This window comes from Ambystoma mexicanum, chromosome 11, assembly GCF_040938575.1.
Source record: "Ambystoma mexicanum isolate Mex_15411 chromosome 11, UKY_AmexF1_1, whole genome shotgun sequence".
Lineage (NCBI taxonomy): Eukaryota > Metazoa > Chordata > Amphibia > Caudata > Ambystomatidae > Ambystoma > Ambystoma mexicanum.
Genome location: NC_090934.1, coordinates 1,168,473,905 through 1,168,492,631, shown reverse-complemented (window position 1 = coordinate 1,168,492,631; position 18,727 = coordinate 1,168,473,905). Strand labels below are relative to the sequence as shown.

Here is an 18,727-nt window from a genome sequence, read left to right as displayed (position 1 = left end):
AATGGGGACAACTTTCGTTGTCTGGCTGGAAAGGATTAATTCTGTAAAAATGCTTATTCTTCCTAGGGTCCTATACATGTTTCAGGCATTACCAATCCGGGTTCCCCACACCTTTTTTCAAAAATCTAACAGGGCGATCACAGCATTAATCTGGCATAATAAATCCCCACGGTTAGCTCTGAACACATTAATGATGTCTAGAGCAAGGGGGGGTTGGGTTTGCCTAATTGTTTGAAATACTATGAAGCTACTCAAATCTGGGTCCTGAAAGATTGGTGTGCGGGAGGCTCCGAGAATAAATGGGTTCAGACGGAGCGGGCACAGGGGGGGTTGCAGCTCGAGAACGTGCTGTGGATGCCAAAACAAGATCAACCCCTAAATATTCATAACAGTACGATCATGAAGCAGGTTGTAAGAGGATTCAATTCAACACTACAGCTAAGTCAATGCCTAGTCTGGGATACTGAATGGAAACCCTTATTGATATATCTTTACGTCCAGTTCATGCGTTCTGGATGACTACCCCTATATAACACCCCTCTCTTGGAATCCCCCTGGCCCCACTGAGCCACGAAGTAGTTCTGTTTTGCAAGTTTAAACGGTTTATTTGATAATTTAAACAATATATATATATATCACACTTTATAATAAATTAATAATTGAATATCATACTTAATCTGAGCAGTAATCAATAATGGATAGTCCGGCACTAGCACACTTCTTTATAATCAATGATGAGTGGTTATAGGATGGATAAGATAGCAACAATACCTTTATGGTTTCAAATGGATGCAATGTGGAATGAAAATGCAATACAAAAAATAACTTGATAGGGTTTCAGCAAAACAATGTAATCACTTTTCTCTGGCAATCCACTCCCCCCCTTTATGCAATGCAAGGAAATGGAAGGAAAGCACACAGTTCTCAGAAATGCAATCAAATGTAATTCAGTTCACCCCAGCAACTTATACGACAGATAGGGGTTTTGAAACACAGGCAAAATGCTTTGAATATGGTGACAATGCAGTGAGAAATATGCTGAAAATGGTTTTAATTCCCTTCAGGAGGTTCAGGGTAGTGAAATATACTTGGGATGAGTTCAGGCTCACTTTAGCAAGGATCTAGGAGTAACTAGCAGGTTAAATTAATTTTTGGCAAAGGAAAGCAATGAAGCTGCTGTTTTCACACGTGGCTGGATTTTTAACCAAATTGCAAATCGCGGTAAAATTTGCGAGTGCGAGAATCGTGATTACGGCAAAAGTATGAGGAGTAGGAAGTCAGTTCTAGGCTTGTTGGAAGGGTAAGATTCTAAGCTTTCAGAGGAAAGTTAAACCAAGTTCCTAGCCCAAAAGGTTCCAGAAATACGGACGATTAGATAAAGGTAGTTTTTCGGATTTGAAATTTTAAAAGTTCAAAGCGACAGGTACAGCTTGCAGCTAGAAAATGACAAGTGACAGCTTTCAAATGACAGGTGACAGTTAGGAGGCAGTTCTGGTTAGATTAAAATAGATTGAATTATATTATTTTAACTAAGAGATTGGTTCTGCACAGTTCGGCTAGGTACTCACAATATATTTAGAAATAGGCCTCGCCACGGATCTGGCCAGGTTTTGGACTGGACTCCGGTCTGGTCTCGGCACTTCACAGTGATCTGGGTCAGCTCTCTGGTTCTGCTAACAGCGGTCTGGGTCAGCTCTGCTCTGCTGGTCTAGCCTCTCTGGATTCTGGATACTGCTCTGCTTTCTAGGTACTGCTACAGGTTCTGGAGATTGATGGATTTGAAGTCTGGATCTCTGGATGTGAAATCGTCGATCAGCATGCTCCGCAGCAAATGGAATTGAATGTCCCTATCTGTCCTGACTGTCTGCCTTTATGTGTTTTGAAAGTGGGTGGAGAGGCTAGCTTTCTAGGCCCTACCCCTCTCCACTTGGCATTGGCCACTTCCTCCTCTTCCCCTTGATTGGGGGAATGAAATGAAGTGTCATCATGATGAGGTCTGCTTATGATACAGAGAACCCACCCCTGTCAACTTTACACACAATCTATATTTGACCCAAATACATATTTACACAGGTACACATCTGTTTAAAATTACACGCACCCATCACATATCACATGAGGTATACTCTGTCCAAATCGGCTCTTCCTGAGAGCTTGCATTGAGAAATGGCAACTTTTTGCGCTTTTTGGTCGGGTTACCAATATCGGATTCTTACTCAAATTTACCCAAATGTGTGCAAGGCATGCAGGCATTAATTGATGAAGTATCAGACTTTTCACATGCAGACATTTTAAGTAATACCCTCTTAACTGCTAGTTTGCCCCAGATCACACCACCGGTTCTAAAAACCTCTTAAAATGTGGGCAGAAATATCACAAGAATTATGGTATCATTTAAATAATTATGACAAGTCCGTACTATGAGTTATTCATCTTTTTCTAAAACCATATTCTGGCTACAGGGGTGTGTCTTTTCAGGTCACATGGTACAGAAACCAGTCTTTCCACTTTCTTCAAGCTCAGCCTCTGTCTCCAGTTTCTCCCCCTCCCAGTTTCTGCCAAGAGGAAGCCATTTTTATGACCCCTGCAATAAACCATCTGCCTGGGTGAAAGGGGTTGCATTGTTCAGAGGAAGCCATTTTTACGACAGCCCCAATAAAACATTTGCCTGAGTCAGGACAGGGCTTTGTTCAATTTCCTGCAGAGCCCAGGTAATTCAATCAGAGAAGTGTCATATCCCTTTTGGTGGGAACAGCAAACGGCAGCTAGGCCTGGGAACACAGCTGTTGTGCAAGTCTCAACTCCTGTCGGGGGTAGCTGGTGGGCAGAATTCAGATTCATTAAGCAAGGTTTCAGATAAAATGTCACTTTTTGTTCCCCAGTTTAAGTCAAGACAATTTTTACATATGCAGCTAGAATGCTGATTCTAAGTTCAAAACTATGACATTTCAACAGTGACAAACTATGTGACACTCAAAAGTAGGTCACTCAGTTAATTTAAACATTTTCGATTTTTGGTAGTTTTAAATCCAGTTTCAGTTAGGCTGCTGCAGACCTGCAGAGCTCAGCCAGTCTTGTTATGAACATTCAAGTCACTTCAGAATATAACTTTACATTGTATCCACCTCTCAGTAAGTCTTTCTTTGGCCTGCTTTGGGTTCATTTATTCAGTTTTACACAAATGTCTGGTGTTTTAAAACGCCGGCTTTCTGATAGTGGTGAGTACTAGTAATGCAACCATTTTGGGGATTTAAGAAAATGAATTCCCCACAGTTCTAGGTTGCTTTTGGCAATCAGCATTGCCATTCCCAATGGTTTCAGGCTACTGTGTGGGTAGTCCAATGGTGGTTTTAGGCAGTGTCCTTCTGTGCCCATAACATCGGCAAAAATGGGTGGCAGCCTATTCTTCATGCATTTCCCTGGGCATTTTCTGGGAAGCTCTGGCCATCATGATGTTTTCAATGCCAGTACTGCACAGTTTTTGTGGTAGGGCTCGGATGCATGGGTAAAAACATCCCACAAGGTCGAGGAAGTTTGGGCCACTGCAGTTAAGAAATATCACCTTACAACTTCCCCTTCACCACTCACGCCTCTATTTTACAATCCACAGTTCAAACCAGGCTGGAACCCCACACATTTAAAGAATGGAAGCTGTCCGGTTTCACAAAATTACGAGATATGTTTCAGGACCAGGTACCCAAATCTTTTGTACAATGCAAGTTGAAAATGGAGCTTCAGGAATCTGCCCGATTTCAATATTTCCAGGTCAGGCACTAGATTCTAACTCCCCCAAATAAGAAAGCAGCAATTCGCGATTTAACCCCATTTGAAAAATGTGTCACTACCAATCTGGGTGAAGTAGCTTTTATCTCCACTTTATATAAAATTATGGTAGATACTGTTCCGGTGACCCCTCTGAATTACATACGATACTGAATCGGTTGTTAGGGGAGCAGATAACGGAAGCCGAGTGGGAAATCCTCTGGAAAGATGTACCAAAATTCCCTAATTTGGGTAGACCTGGTATATTTAGGTATAAGGTATTGACTCAATGGCATTACACACCGGTTAGTATATACAAAATGAAGCTCTCAATCTCAGATAGATGTTGGCGGGAATGTGAAGCGTTGAGGGATTGGGTACACATTTGGTGGAGCTGCCTGGTGCTTCGAAACTACTGGGAAGAAGTAAACAATAATAGGATGCAAATGTTTTCCTTGCAAGGGCCAAGGACTCTTAGATCATGTATTCTGGTGTTCATCGAAAAAGACTTCAGACATACCTCTAAACTAAATTGCAAAGCTTTTGATATACTACAGTTAGCTGCACTTTGGTGATTGCTCAAAACTGGAGAATCCGCCACATATCACTGAATGGTTTGTAAAGGTATGGAACTTTGTGGCTCTCGAGTGGATGACATACTCCATACAAGGAGAACAATCTAAATTTACCATTGACTGGGACATGGTGTTGGACTTTCTTCAGAGAGATTATATTTCGCACTGCCCTCAGAAATGTAGAATGTTAGGTATTGCTTAACTTTACATGTCATATTGCACTGTATCTTGCACTCTGGGTCAAACAGGTGGGGGGAAGGTGGGGTGGGGGTGTGGGAAGGGGGGTTTAATTGTGTTTGTTTACTAATATTTAAAATGCTATTAAAAATAAAACAAAAATACATCCAAAAGCACACAAAATATTTTATGTGACATACTTTCAATATTATTTCTCTTTCGGTGGTGCTTCCTATTCTTGAATTAAACTTGAAATCGTATTTTGCTGGGTCATGTTTCCTAGTTGGGTATGAGGGGATGTTTCATTCATCGTGATTAGTGTTTGATGAACTGATATGCTGACTCGTTTGTTCTCTTTCTGAAGCTGCCTTCGAGTACCAAGTCCTTCCAAAAAGCTCAAAGTGAGCTGAACCAGGCCGCTGAAGACCTAAACCAATCAGCAGGTGAAGTGGTGCATGCCTCCCGGGGGCAGAGTGGTGAGCTGGCAGCAGCATCTGGGAAGTTCAGTGAGGATTTCAATGAATTTTTGGATGCTGGTGTAGAAATGGCAGGTCAAACACAGGTAAGAATACATAATTGTTTATCAATTTATTGAATGGGGTCTATGTAGGTTGACGTATATGTTAAAAATATTTTTTCATGCATATCGTGCCACCACAGATTTCACATTTTAGATATATATTTTCCATCACCAGCTGGTTTTGGTAACTTTTTCATCTACCCAGGGATGTGATGTTGCTCTTGTCAGCTCCAAAAGGCAGTTTATATGGAGTCATTGGCAGACAATGACCTCAGTTGCTTACTTCCGTGTATTGGTATGAAGATAGGAATTGCAGGGAATTGTCTTTGCAGCAATGTTCAAGTTTAAGCATGTGTCTTTCAAGGTAGAGAGTGGCTTAACTGTCCCTGTGTTCCATAGAACAAGGCCTTGGGGACAGAGCACCTGTAGATAACATAATATTGTCTTTATAGCACTCAGCAGTGTTGAGCCAGTCTTCTGGATGCTTTCCACTGTGTTGAATCTGGTTTATGGTGCTTGAGCTTGAGCTGTTGTGAAGGGAATCAGCAATGCAGTGCAATTCACTTGGCTCAAAGCAGTTCAGGATAGTCAGGTGATGTTCGGATTGACATAGCCTACAAGCTCTTTAAGCTGTTTAAAATTGCACTGAAAGTAGAAAGCAAATTATTTTTTTCCTGAGGTCCTGTGCGGCCCTATACAGGTCCTTCTTCTGCCCTTCCCAGCCAGGGACGCTTGTAAGATTTGCCACTTCAGCAGGAAGAGCTCTGGGAACCAGTGTCTAAGCAGCAGGCAGGCCAAAAGCATGCACGGAAAATGTAGCATTCAAGTGAGCAGTCAGCCGTCTTTGGAGCACTACATTGATGTGGTGTTTTGGAACTGAAATTCACACTATCTGACTTGAGCTCCTCTCCCGAGGGAAGTATAAAACACCAGCTGCATGCAGAGAAATGAGCGATAAAGTGAGATGTCGACAGCCAGGGAACGGCTCTCAATAATACATCCAGCTGTTCCTGTTTTTCTTCTTCCATTGGACCCTGTGGTTGGAGGACTTTAAGGTAGGAAGGATTATATATATTGTGGCATGCTGGAGTAAGGAGTTGGACAAAGGGATAGCATTTGTACTATAATTGTTATTGAAATACATATTAAAAAGGCCTAATTTTCCATACCCATAAAAGGTTTTCCCTACCTAAAGAATAACTTGGGTGCTCGTTGTCAGGGTTTTTGCAAAACTCAGTGTCCATCCTCTGTCCAAAATAGCATACTCTAGCCCTACCACTAACAAAAGACATTAACATAAATAGTTCCAGGAGAATGACTCCCTTCTCCTGGTCCAACAATTAAGATGCTGCTATCTTCTCCTGATCAACATGGTCATTTTTGAGGCTGCTGTTTGGAAACCTTTTGCCTTAGTTTCCGATTCAACAGTTATATGGAAAGCCAGGAGAATGACACCCTTCTCCTGCTTCAGTTGGTTTAGCGGTTAGCTATCTTTTGATAACTTGCTGAAACAGTTTTTATCAACGTTTGCAATTCCTCCCAGGCTTTTCTCAGGGCTTGCTTAACCCTTAACTGCCAAGGGGTTTCCCCCCCCCCCCAGTGCCAAGCCCTTTTTTGGTGATATTGGTATGTCGCCATTCAATCCCTTGTAACCTTTTTGATACAAGCGATATCTCGGCCAAATTTGGCCCCTTTTCTTCCCACATGTAGGTGGTCATAACGCCACCAAGGAATCCTAGTTTGCTGAATGGGGGTGAGAGAAAATAACCAAAAAGGGAGCAAATTGTGTGTGTTTTCAGAAAATGCAAATACAATGATATACAAAGAAGCCTGTGATTTTTTCCTTGTAAGAGCTAGGAACAAATGGTTTGCTGTGCTGATTCGCCATTTTCCAGGCTTTCAAGAACAGGTTGAGTGGAAAACCAAAAAATATATTTTTATAAGGTTACCATCAGTTTTGTGAGAGGTAGGCGATTTTGCCCTTTTTTCCCAATAGGACATGTGTGGACGGAATGGAAGAGGAGAGGTAGGAAAGCTGAATGGGAAGACAGAAAGGCATACATTTCTGAAAAGTAGACAACATTCCAAGTTTAGGAAGCAGTGATTTGTGCAGGTCAGGCAACAACTATGTAGGGAAAAATTCCCATAGTTTGGGGAAAAATTGGAAAGATGACAGATAAAAAAGGTATGTGGTGGACATGGTTGGAACTGTAAGGCAATGGCTTCTGTGAATATTAAGAAAAGCAATGCCCTGCTACATTCCCCCGACTCTTTCAGTTAGGAAATCACAACATTTTTCCTAATGTTTCACAAAACAAGCAATACCACGAGCCAAAAACGGAGCCATGGTAAACAGGATTTCTATGCTGACGTCCTAAACAGGCGTAGTTAGCATGTGTAAATAAGGAAAAAAAATGTGGTGAGGAATGGCAAGCATACATTTTCTAAAAGAGCACAGGCAGACCTTTTGAATGGTAGGTGACTTGTGCAGGTTACAAAGCGTATAGTGCCTAAAGCAGCGACTAAATGTAGGTTATATTTGGGAAATTAAAGGGTTGTGTGACAAAGTGCAGCAGCAAATGTATGAAAACGTTATGAAAACCAAGAGAAAACAACAAATGTCCTACCTTCCTGCGTTCCCACAGGTGTCCTGACGAAAACGGTAGCTCACATGTGTGGATGCACCTACCTGGGCGCAAAGGGAAAAGGCGAAACCACTGATAACCCCAAGTGTTTCAGCAGAGCAGATTTTGCCAGATTTTGCTCTAGAGGACAATCTAGATATTTGGGCCTGGTGTATCGCAGCCACCAAGGAAAAGAGGGAAACCCATGCATTTCCGAAAAGAAGATACCAGTGGGAATCCACAGATTTTGTGGGAAATTGCTCTTGTGGACAATCTACAGATTTGGGCCTGCGGTGTCACAGCTACCTGAAAAGAAGACACCTGTGGGAATCCACAGAGGTCTGACTTGCGTGAATCGCCCCAGAATTTATAACCCACAAGTCCGAAACTTGGAGAAAGAAAAAAACTCAATTTTCAGACATTTCCCACCGCCAACCACCAACTGAAACCCGCCGCCAACAACACATGTCCTACCTTCGCGCATTCCCACAGGTGTCCCAACGAAAACGCTACCTCACATGTGTGGGTGCACCTACCTGGGCGCAAAGGGAAAAGGCTAAACCACTGATAACCCCAAGTGTATCAGCAGAGCAGATTGTGCCGGATTTTGCTCTAGTGGACAATCTAGAGATTTGGGCCTGGTGTATCGCAGCCACCAAGGAAAAGAGGGAAACCCATGCATTTCCGAAAAGAAGATACCAGTGGGAATCCACAAAGGTCTGACTTGCGTGAATCTCCCCAGAATTTATTACCCACAAGCCATGACAAAGTCTGAAATTTGTCAAGAAAACCACCATTTTTAGACATTTCCCACCGCCAACCCACCGAAACACACACCAACAACACATGTCCTCCCTTCCCGCATTCCCACAGGTGTTCCGACAAAAACGGTATGTCACATGTGTGGGTGCACCTACCTGGGCGCAAAGAGAAAAGGCTAAACCACAGGTAACCCTAAGTGTTTCGGCAGAGCAGATTTTGTGCGATTTTGCTCTTGTGGACAACCTTCAGATTTGGGCCTGGGGTGTCGCAGCCACCAAGGAAACCAGGGAACACCATGCATTTCTGAAAAGAAAACAGCCGTGGGAATCCACAGAAATCTGACTTGCACGAATCATCCCAGGATTTATTACCCACAAGTCCCAGCAAACTCTGAAATTTGGTGAAAAAAACTCAATTTTCAGACATTTCCCACCTAGAAACAACTGAAACACGCTGCCAACAACACATGTCCTACACATGTCCACATGTGTCCAGATGAAAACAGTACCTCACATGTGTGGGTGCACCTACCTGGGCGGAAAAGAAAAAGTGTCCAATGACAGTCCCAGGGAGCCCCGGCTTGGTCCCCGCCCATTCCCAGAGGGAAATTCTGTAATGCTGCCTAGCCAGAGCTCCAGCATGGTCGGGGGTGATGTCCCTCGCCTTGGGTGGCTGTCCCTCATGTGGGTTGACTGTCCACAAGTCCAGCTGCGGTTTCAGGGAGCCTCGGCAGGCTCCTTGTCCTTTCCCAGAGGGAGAAGGTGTAACGCAACCCAGTCAGAGCTCAAGGATGGTCGAGGGTGATGTCCCAGGCCTTGGGCACCCGTCTCCCATGTGGATCGACCATCCCAAACCACAGGTGCCCAAGGCCGGAGGCATCACCTCCGACCATCCTGGAGTTCTGGCTGGCCTGCGTTACAGCTTTTCCCTTCAGGAAAGGATGGGGACCCTGCCAGGACTCCCAGGAAATGCTTCTGGGCTTGGGGATGGTCAAACCACATGGGAGACATCCGCCTAAGGCCAGTGTGCCAATACCTTCCAGGAGGGAAAAGCTGTAACGCAGCCCAGCCAGAACTCCAGGACAGTTGGATGTGATGTCCCCGGCCTTGGGCATCCATCTCCCATGTGGGTCTACCATCTCCAAGCAGAGCAGTAGTTCCAGGGAGCCCCGACAGGGTCCCCATCTTTTCCCGGAGGGAGAAGCTGTACTGCAGGCCCGCCAGATCTCCAGGGTAGTCGGGGAGGGGGCGCGGAGGTTTATGTCCCCGGACTTGGGCGGGTGTCTCCCATGTGGGTTGACCATCCCCAAGTGCAGCGGCAGTCACAGGGAGCACCGGCAGGGTCCCCATCCCTTCCCTTCCCGTAGGGAAATTCTGTATTGCAACCCAGCCGGAGCTCCAGGATGGTCTGCGGTGATGTCCCTGGCCTTGGGCGGCTGTCCCTCATGTGGGTTGATCATCCACATGCCCAGCAGCGGCTCCAGGGAGCCTCAGCAGGGTCCCCATCCTTTCCCAGAGAGAGAAGCTGTAGCGCAACCCATCCAGAGCTCCATGGTGGTAAACGAAACAAAAAACATTTGTTACCTATGGTCAGCCCAGCAAAAAGAAATAACTAATATGCTCCGATCACAGCCCCCCTTTCAAACCATTTCTGGTGGTCTACTGACCCTCACCCCCCAGTAAAAACACATTTTCCCTTTCCTAGGGGCAGATTGCACTAGCAATCTGCCCCCAGGGAGGGCTACATGAGTTGCCCCCCTCCATTTTGAGTGGGGGGGAGAACACCCCCCTTTCCATTACAAACATCACTGGTGGTTCAGGGTGCCTCCCACCCCCCACCAAAAACATGTTTTTTTATTTATTTCTTTGTCCCTTCCCTAGGGGCAGATGAGCACATGGGTGTGCCCATCTGCCCCCGGAGTGGGCAAAACTTACTGCCTCATGCTTTGGGGGGGCATTGCAAAGTTTTCTGGAGGCCCTCTCCCCCCACCCTAAATGGATGGGGGGCATCTCATGTACCCCTTCCTATGGGCATATTGCACTAGCAATCTTCCCCCAGGGAGGGCTACATGAGATGCCCCCCATCCATTTGGCTTGGGGGAGAGGGCCACCCGCCTTTCCACTAAAAACATCCATGGTGGTTTAGTGTCTCCCCCGAACCCCACCAAAACATCTTTCTTTTTTGTTTTTGTTTTGCCCCTTCCCTAGGGGCAGATGGGCAAATTATCGTGCCCATCTGCCCCCAGGGTGGCGAAACATACGGCTCCATGCTTTGGGGGGCCATTCCAAAGTTTTCTGGTGGTCCTTGCCACCTCAGCCCCAAATGGATGGGGGGCATCTCTTGTACTCCTTCCTAGGGACAGATTGTACTAGCAATCTGCCCCCAGGGAGGCCTACATGAGATGCCCCCCCATCCATTTTGGGTGGGGGGTCACCCCCCTTTTCATTTGGCCCATCACTGGTTGTTTAGGGTGCCCCCCACATTAGTGTGCCCATCTTCCCCTAGGATGGGCAAAACATACTGCCCCATGCTTTGGGGGGCCATTTCTAAAAGTTCTGTCCCTAGGAAGGGCTAGATGAGATGCCCCCCATCCATTTGGGGTCAGGAGAGAGAGCCACCCCCCTTTCCAACAAAAACATCTCTGGTGGTTTAGTGTCCCATCCCCACCAAACACACGTTTATTATTATTATTATTTTTTGGCCCTTCCCTAGGGGCAGATGGGCATATTTGTGTGCCCATCTGCCCCCACGGTGGGCAAAATGTACTGCCCCATGCTTTGGGGGCCGGGGGGAGAGGGCCACTTATGTAAGCGCGCCCCCCACGTCCCCCTGCTTCAAAAACAGATTGCTTGTGGTCTAGTGGCATTGCTGGGCGCGATGTTGTTGGAAAGGGGAGAGTCTCCCATTTCCAACGACACCTCCCTCGATCTCAACAGCACAATAATGTCAGAGATCGAGGGACAAGAAGGTGGACACTCACCTTCTCTTTCACTGCAGCAGCCGAAAATGGCTGCTGCAGTGAAATTTACTTTCAGTTTCACGTCAGCATGCATTATGCACGCTGACGTGAAACTGAAGGAAATCCAACCCCCAGGCTGTAAGGAGGAACCTCCTCCTCACATAGCCCAGGGTTTGGATTTTAGTTTTGTGCGATTGCTGCTCTCAGCGATCGCGCAAACAGCAGTGCCAAAAAGGACGAGCTATCTCATCCTTGGCGCTGCAAACGTAATGCTATGGACGAGATAGCTCATCCTTGCCATTTAAGTGGTTAAAGGTCATACACTCCTTTTGTTTCCAATACACATTTATTCCTTGACTTTCTTTATCTTCCTCTTGTCAGTGAGAACAAGGGGACCTGTTCTCATAGTGTCTTTAGTTCCTTGTAACACTCTGACAAAGGAGACTGTTCTTGTGGCACTCTCTAGCCTTCTGGTCCCTCTTGAGGATAGTGTTGAGGGAAACTATTCCCACTATGTTTTTCTCTTTTTGTTTTTTTGACACAACTACTAAGACGAAGAAGATCTACACACTTGGTACTTGTAGCATTCTTTGCTCTGCAGGCAACATTCCATGGCCAACCTGGTATGGAGTGTGGAATGTAGAGCATGGAATGCTAAAGGAAAGATGCACTGGAAGTAAACTGTTAGAGTTGAGGAGATGTTATGTTAAGGAGCCGGTGGGCGCATGTATGATCATCAATAAACATTACTCATTACCTTTATGCCTCTTGATCATATTTCACTGGCAATGAGGAACCGAGACGGCAGCCCACCCAGTAGCCGTCTGCTATTGAATCCAGCAGTGCCTGCATATATCCTGTGTTAAGGGACGCCTCCTTATTCAGAGAATGCAGTGCCCATCTCAAGGTCAGACAACCACTCCAGGACACCACTGGTAATAGATACAGACAGCCATCACAAAGTCAGGCAAAAAATAAAAAGACAGCGACTCACACTTTATGGTCAGGCAACCATCAGACACATCAAGCAACATTTCAAGGCAACCATTATAAGGTCAGGCGACCTAAATAAAAAAAAAGAAGGGAGTGCCACAAAGAAACTATAAGGAATAAAGAAGGATAATCATCTTTGCAACAGACCAGGACAATTAAATAATTATCTTACAACAAAGAGCATGGGCCTCATTAAGACCCTGGCGGAACGGGTTAAACGGCGCCGTAAAAGGCTGCGGCGCCGTTCAACCCGTTCCGCCACATTACGAGGTCCCCTCGCGGGACACGTTAAGCACGCCTGGGAAAACCAGGCGTGCATACCGGGTCCCGCGAGGGGAAGAGGGAGCAAACAACTGCCCATCTCATAATGGCCCGTTGTTTACTCCCTCTCCCATTCCCATTCAGCCCTATGGGGGCTGAAATGGGGATGAACCGTGTCCGTGTCCTCGAGTGAGGAATTACCGGGCCATCCGAACTCGGAATGGTCCGGTAAGTCCTCATTCCGAGGACACGGACACGGATGCGGTTTTGCCGGCAGCCATGCCGCCAATAGCGGCATGGCTACCGGCATACCTCGTAATGAGGACCCATGTGTGATGCTGGAAATGCATTGGAGGGACAGGGCCTCCTTGTCCTGTACTCCCTTATCATGTGTGTTCTGTGTTGTTGTCTGCACAGGAGTCCATGTGGGACTCCCGGCAGTGCAGCTCTTCCTCTTTTTGGTTGTGGTGAACAGAGACCCTTGGGATACCCTTATGGCACCCATGGGTGGGGGTACAACCCTGTAAAGAGCAGGGTCTGGGCTGGTGGCAGCCCCATGCTGAATTTGACAGGTGCTCTGAGTATCCTCCATTTTGGGATACCCAGGCCCTGCCATAGGAATCAGTGGATTCCTGATAGGAGACAAGATGGCCCCTGTGGCCTCTTGGTTTCTATTACCTGTTACCTTGTTTTCCCAAAGTCCTGGGAAGCCCTGACTCTGTCCCTTCCTCTGACTGGCTGTTGGATGGAAGAACCATATATAGTATTGTGGGGAAGTCCAGGCCACCCAAGAGCCTTCCCACTGAGTGTATGTTGTGGGTACACCCTTAGGGTGGGACCTGGGTGAATGGAGTGTGTGACCAATATGCATTCCATGTTATGGGTGTCTGGTTTCTGTGTGTGTGACACAATGCCCTGCCCAAAGCTGACATGAATGAAGTGTGGTGTGCTGAAAGGCTGGGTGCTTGCCCCAAGCCACATTCCTTGTTATGGGTGTCTGGGTGGAATTGAATGGCCTGAATGCAATGTGAGCCTGATTGGCTGCCAGCCTGCATGAATGTCCTTCTGACTGATTGGTTGACTGAGCTGGGCTCAGTAGTGTGAATGAGGGACATATGTGTATATCTGGGGACCTCTCACTGACCAAATTGTTCAGAAGCTGAAGTCGAAACTTTATGCTTAACCTTGAAGCCCAGCTGGAAGAAGGTTTTTCTGCTTCTTGCTGTCATCGAAATCCAAAAGCTGTCGTGCCTGTCAAGGACTGATCCAAGAGAGGACCTGGCTTGGTTACCTCTTCCCGAGCCACGAGGGAACATCGTGCCAAAGCTAATCTTCACCAAGGCACCCTGGAAGTCAGTCCCGAAAGGCTGCTGACTGGAGGCTGGGTCCGCCGAGGAATCCTGAAGTGAAGCACCCAGACATCAAAGTCCATCATAGTCGACCAGGTTCCGGAGGACCGCTGTGACCGCTGGAAGCCTGTCGAGTCATGTTGCCCAGAAGCGGGGACAGCTGACGCCGTGCTGCCGACAACCAGGGCTGCAACACTCCACCCTGGCCATCACCGTCGACCACATTGTCCCGCCGGAGAAAGCCGAGGTTGTCGACAAGCTGAGGAGAATCGGCCAGTGGGTTTCCCCCCACCCGAAGTCAACAAAGACCAATGAAAATCCGAAAGCCAGCCGTGGTCAAGTCCCGATTGTCGACACCGGCACCTGCCGGGCCTGCGTTTTTCATTGAGTCATCTTTGCAGCAACAAACTCTTGTCCTTGAGGTGCCCCGCGCGCCTTGCCTTCACAGGATGTCCACATCAGATCATCAACGAGCACCGCGAAGGTACAAGCTGCTATCTCGACAACAGTGTTCACATTTCTTCAAGGACTATCGACGCCTGTGGCTCCTGTTTTAAAGGGAGTTCTCCCACGATGAACCGTCGAAGAAACTCTTCTAACTCAGGTACATTGGGGTAGTTGAACATTCACTCACTCAGAATTGTGCCTTAGTAGAGGGCGATAACATTCTGCCATTGTTTAACCTAACTTGTCTTCCTTCCTATATCTTATGTTGATACACATTTCTGTTTGATTTGTATGCCATTAGAACTGTCAGAAGTCGGTGCATTTTAAAGTAGTCAATAGCCAAGTGTGGTACCACATATATTTGCCATATTATGTTTGATAAAGTACAAAGAGTGTTATTAATTGTGTGTATATATATATTGAACCTTATTTTTATATAAAGAACTGTGTTAGCACATAACATAGTGTGTTGACATTCCTTCGTGGGGGCTTGAGGACTACACTGTACTTAAGAACCAGCCTGCATCACCTCCTGAGAGCTTAGGCCTTGGTTGCTCATCCATAGCTACCCTATAGAGAATCTTGGCTGGGGTGCTCTGTGTTTCTACTCTGCCATATAGAGGGCAGGAGTACAGATACCCCCCTACAGTCTTTACACCATGCAAGGAATACCTCCTCCCAATTACTTCTTAGATACCATAGGCGAACCTCCAATTCCCTGGAAACGTTGGAAGAAGAGATTTGATCACTGTGTTTGCTGCACTTGGACTTTGCGAGTGAATGGAAGAAGTGTTTGCTCATGCATTGTTTAGGCAATTACGGTCAGGAACAGTTTGCGAATCTACCTCCTCTCTCTGATGAAGAATCGCAAAATCTCTCTGAATATGAAAAATGTATCAAGATGCTTGACAAGCACTATGACAAATCAGTGAGCATTATACCTGAGAGATACCACTTTGGAAACAGAAAACACGAACATGGAGAGACAGTTGAACAATATATTACAGAGCTCAGAGGTCTAGTTTCCTCATGTGAATTTGGCGCTACGCTCAACAAGAGGTTACGAGATCAATTCATGCTAGAACACAGCAATGGGAAAGTAAGAGAAACCTTATGGTCGAAAAACAATCCTTCTATAGATGAAGTCATCAAAGTTGCCAAGGAAGTAGAACACACCAACAATGTGTGAGGGAATTAGAAAAAATAACAAACAGAAATAAAGCTGGAAGAAGCAGCACCCCAAGTCATGGAAGTATTAGCTGTACAAGAAGGATCCACAGTCAGAAGGAAACAAGGGATTCGGAAGGAAAACACGATTAAGAAGAAAATAGGGAGGTTCAAGGAAAGAAAGGATGAAAATGAAAGAAGATGTTTTCGTTGAGACAGCCTATACCATTTAGCTAGCAGTAACAAATGTCCTTGTATTAAGGCAATGTGGAAGAGGTGCAACAAAAAAGATCATTTTACCAACTGCTGCAAGACAAAGGCTGAAAATATTGACTGCATTGATGAACTTTGTCAAGAGTTGGAAGAATGCACATGCGCTGTTGACCATGAAATAGATAATGTGGAGGATGAAGATGCTGACGTGGAGAAGCCAATGTCTACCATAGAGATCATTGGTACAAAAATGGAGATGGGTTATTGACTCTGGAGCCAAGTATACTTTATTACCAAGAGTGATCTTTGAAGCAAAAATGGGAAAAAGGATTGTACTCAATAAAGTGGATGTGAAACTAGTAGCTTATGGAGGCAAACGCATTGACTTCAAAGGTTAGTTTTGGTCTGTTATGCGATTAAAGAACAGATCTGCGAAGGGAAATATAAGTTTCCAGCAAAGGCACACATTCTCTTCCACACCAGAAGCGACTCAAGATAAAACTAGATCCAAATGCTGAAGAAGCAGTCTATGCTGTAGATTATGATAAATCTCCAGAGTTGATTACACAGTACATTGTATTACGAGAGGAACTAGGAAATTTGAAGGGCCTTAGGCACAAAATTCACATGAAATCCGATGCCATCCCAGTCGTGCAAAAAGTGAGACCAGTACCACTGGCTATCAGAACTGCTGAAAAAATGAACTTGATCAAATGAAGAAACAAGGTGTAATAGAAAGAGTTGAGTCCTCTGAGTGGGTTACACCTTTAGTCATAGTACATAAACCCAATGGGAAACTTAGATTGTGCATAGATTTAAGGTGTGTGCGAATCACTATGTAATACCAAACAGGCATACTTTGTCTAATATAACAGAAATTCTGGGCACAATTAATGGTGCATGTGTGGTGAGTACTTAGATTTAAAGTCTACGTACCATCAAATTGTATTAAATCAACACTCCAGGAAAATAAACAGGTTTCATTACTCCTGAAGGGTTGTTTCAATGTAGATGCATGCCTTTTGGTCTTGTATCAGCTGCGGCTGTGTTTCAACATATTATGTACCAATTGTTTCACCACTTGGAGAGGGTGTTATGTTTCCAAGATGACATATTAGTGTATGGAAGGTCACTTGAAGAACATAATTCCAGGCTCAAAAAGGTATTAGACATTTTTAAAGATACTGGTTTAACACTCAGTAAAGATAAATGTAAGTTTCATAAATCTACCATACAATATTTAGGGCATGAAATATCTGAACAAGTAATTAGACCAAAGGAAGACCTTGTAAACACCATTGGAAAGTTCCCCAGTCCCGATAATAAGGAAATGATTGTATCTTTTATAGGAATGGCTGAGTACTATGCTAAATGTATTCCTGAGTTGGCCAGTAAGACTGCCCACATGAGAAAACTTGTTTGTTTGTTTGTTTGTTTATTAATTTATAAAGCGCACAGAACCCTTGGGTATCTGGGCGCATACAGGTCAGTTTCAAGGTTACATATGAGGTTATAATCATTATATACATGCCTCAGTTTTCAACTTGCAGATAGGAAAGTAGCATACATTATATATACAAAAAAGAATCTAATAGTACATACATAGTTTGCTTTACATAAATAATTTACATAATAAGATAGAATTATGCAGTGAGAAGGAGTTCTAGAATACCTAGCAACACTTCACGAGTCTTTGGTGCGTAGCCAGATTTTGGTGTTTTTCCTAAAACTCTGAAATGACTGGTCCGTTCTCAGAGCAGTGGGGAGCGAGTTCTACAATTGGGCAGCCATAACGGGAAAGCTGCTGCCTCCTGCTTTTTCAGATTACATTTTTGGAATAAAAGTAGAAAGAGTTGGCTGACCTAGTTGGGCGTGTAGATTTTTTTTGATAATATTTTCCATTAAGTAGAGTGGGCTGAGTTATGAAGGCATTTTTAGGTGAGCGAGACAGTTTTAAACTGGATTCTGTCATTGATAGTAAGCCAGTTAATGTTCCGTCTAGCCTCTGAGATATGTTGTCTCCTAAGTATGCTGAGGGCAGTTCTTAAGGCGTTATTTTGAAGTATTTGAAGTTTATTGATAATGTATCTCACGCCTTGTGAAGAAAGATGTGAGATTCCAGTGGGATAGTGAATGTGAGAGTGAATTTGAAGAAATCAAGTTAGCCTTGAGCAATGCACCCACTTTGAAAAGTTTTGATCCCGATAAGAGAAGTATTCTTACAACAGATGCGCAAAATCATGGTTCGGGAGCAGTTTTGTCTCCGAAAAATGAAGGGAAAGAATGTCCCATTGCTTTTGCATCCAGAGTTTTAAGGGAGGCAGAACAAAATAATTCCACGATTGAAAAGGATTTACTAGCCATTAAGTGGGCAATTGACACATTTCGTCCATTTCTTTGGCTTTTGAAAATTATATGCAGATCGGATCACAAACCCCTAAAAGAGATATTGATGACTAAAGTATCTTCTAGAATAAGCAAGTGGGTTGCGGGTTAACAAGACTATGGGGGTCATTCTGAGTTGGGTGGTAAGGGATACCGGGCACCGGTAAGGAGACCGGTGCCGGTAATCCTTTATCGCCCAATTCCGAGATCCCTTAGCGGGAACCGTAAAGGACGTGTGGTCTGCCCACAGGTCCTTCACAGGTCCCACTAAGGGACCAGGGCCTAATAACGGGCCTACTATTCGCGGGCCCGTTATTAGCGCCTTCCCCATTCCCATTGAGCCCTATGGGGGCTCAAATGGGAATGGGGAATGGTTGGTTGAATGGGGACTTACCGGGTCCTCCAGGGTCGGAATGACCCGGTAAATCCCCATTGAACCAGACCGGACCCGGACCCGGTTTGGGAGGCAGCCATGGTGCTATTAGCCCAACTCGGAATGAGGCCCTATGACTGGGAGATAGAATATATACCTG

At 45.2% G+C, this 18,727-nt stretch overlaps 1 protein-coding gene across 11 annotated transcripts in view; it reads left to right on the top strand.

The window, feature by feature from the left end:
* The window catches only part of TLN2 (talin 2), a 7,472,684-nt gene that overhangs the window by 2,548,279 nt on the left and 4,905,678 nt on the right, over positions 1–18,727 (top strand). For all 11 annotated transcript variants that reach the window (XM_069624483.1, XM_069624482.1, XM_069624486.1 and 8 more), the window contains one exon: positions 4,879–5,076. In XM_069624483.1, coding sequence (XP_069480584.1) covers positions 4,879–5,076 — 198 coding nt within the window. The remainder of the gene's footprint in view (positions 1–4,878; positions 5,077–18,727) is intronic.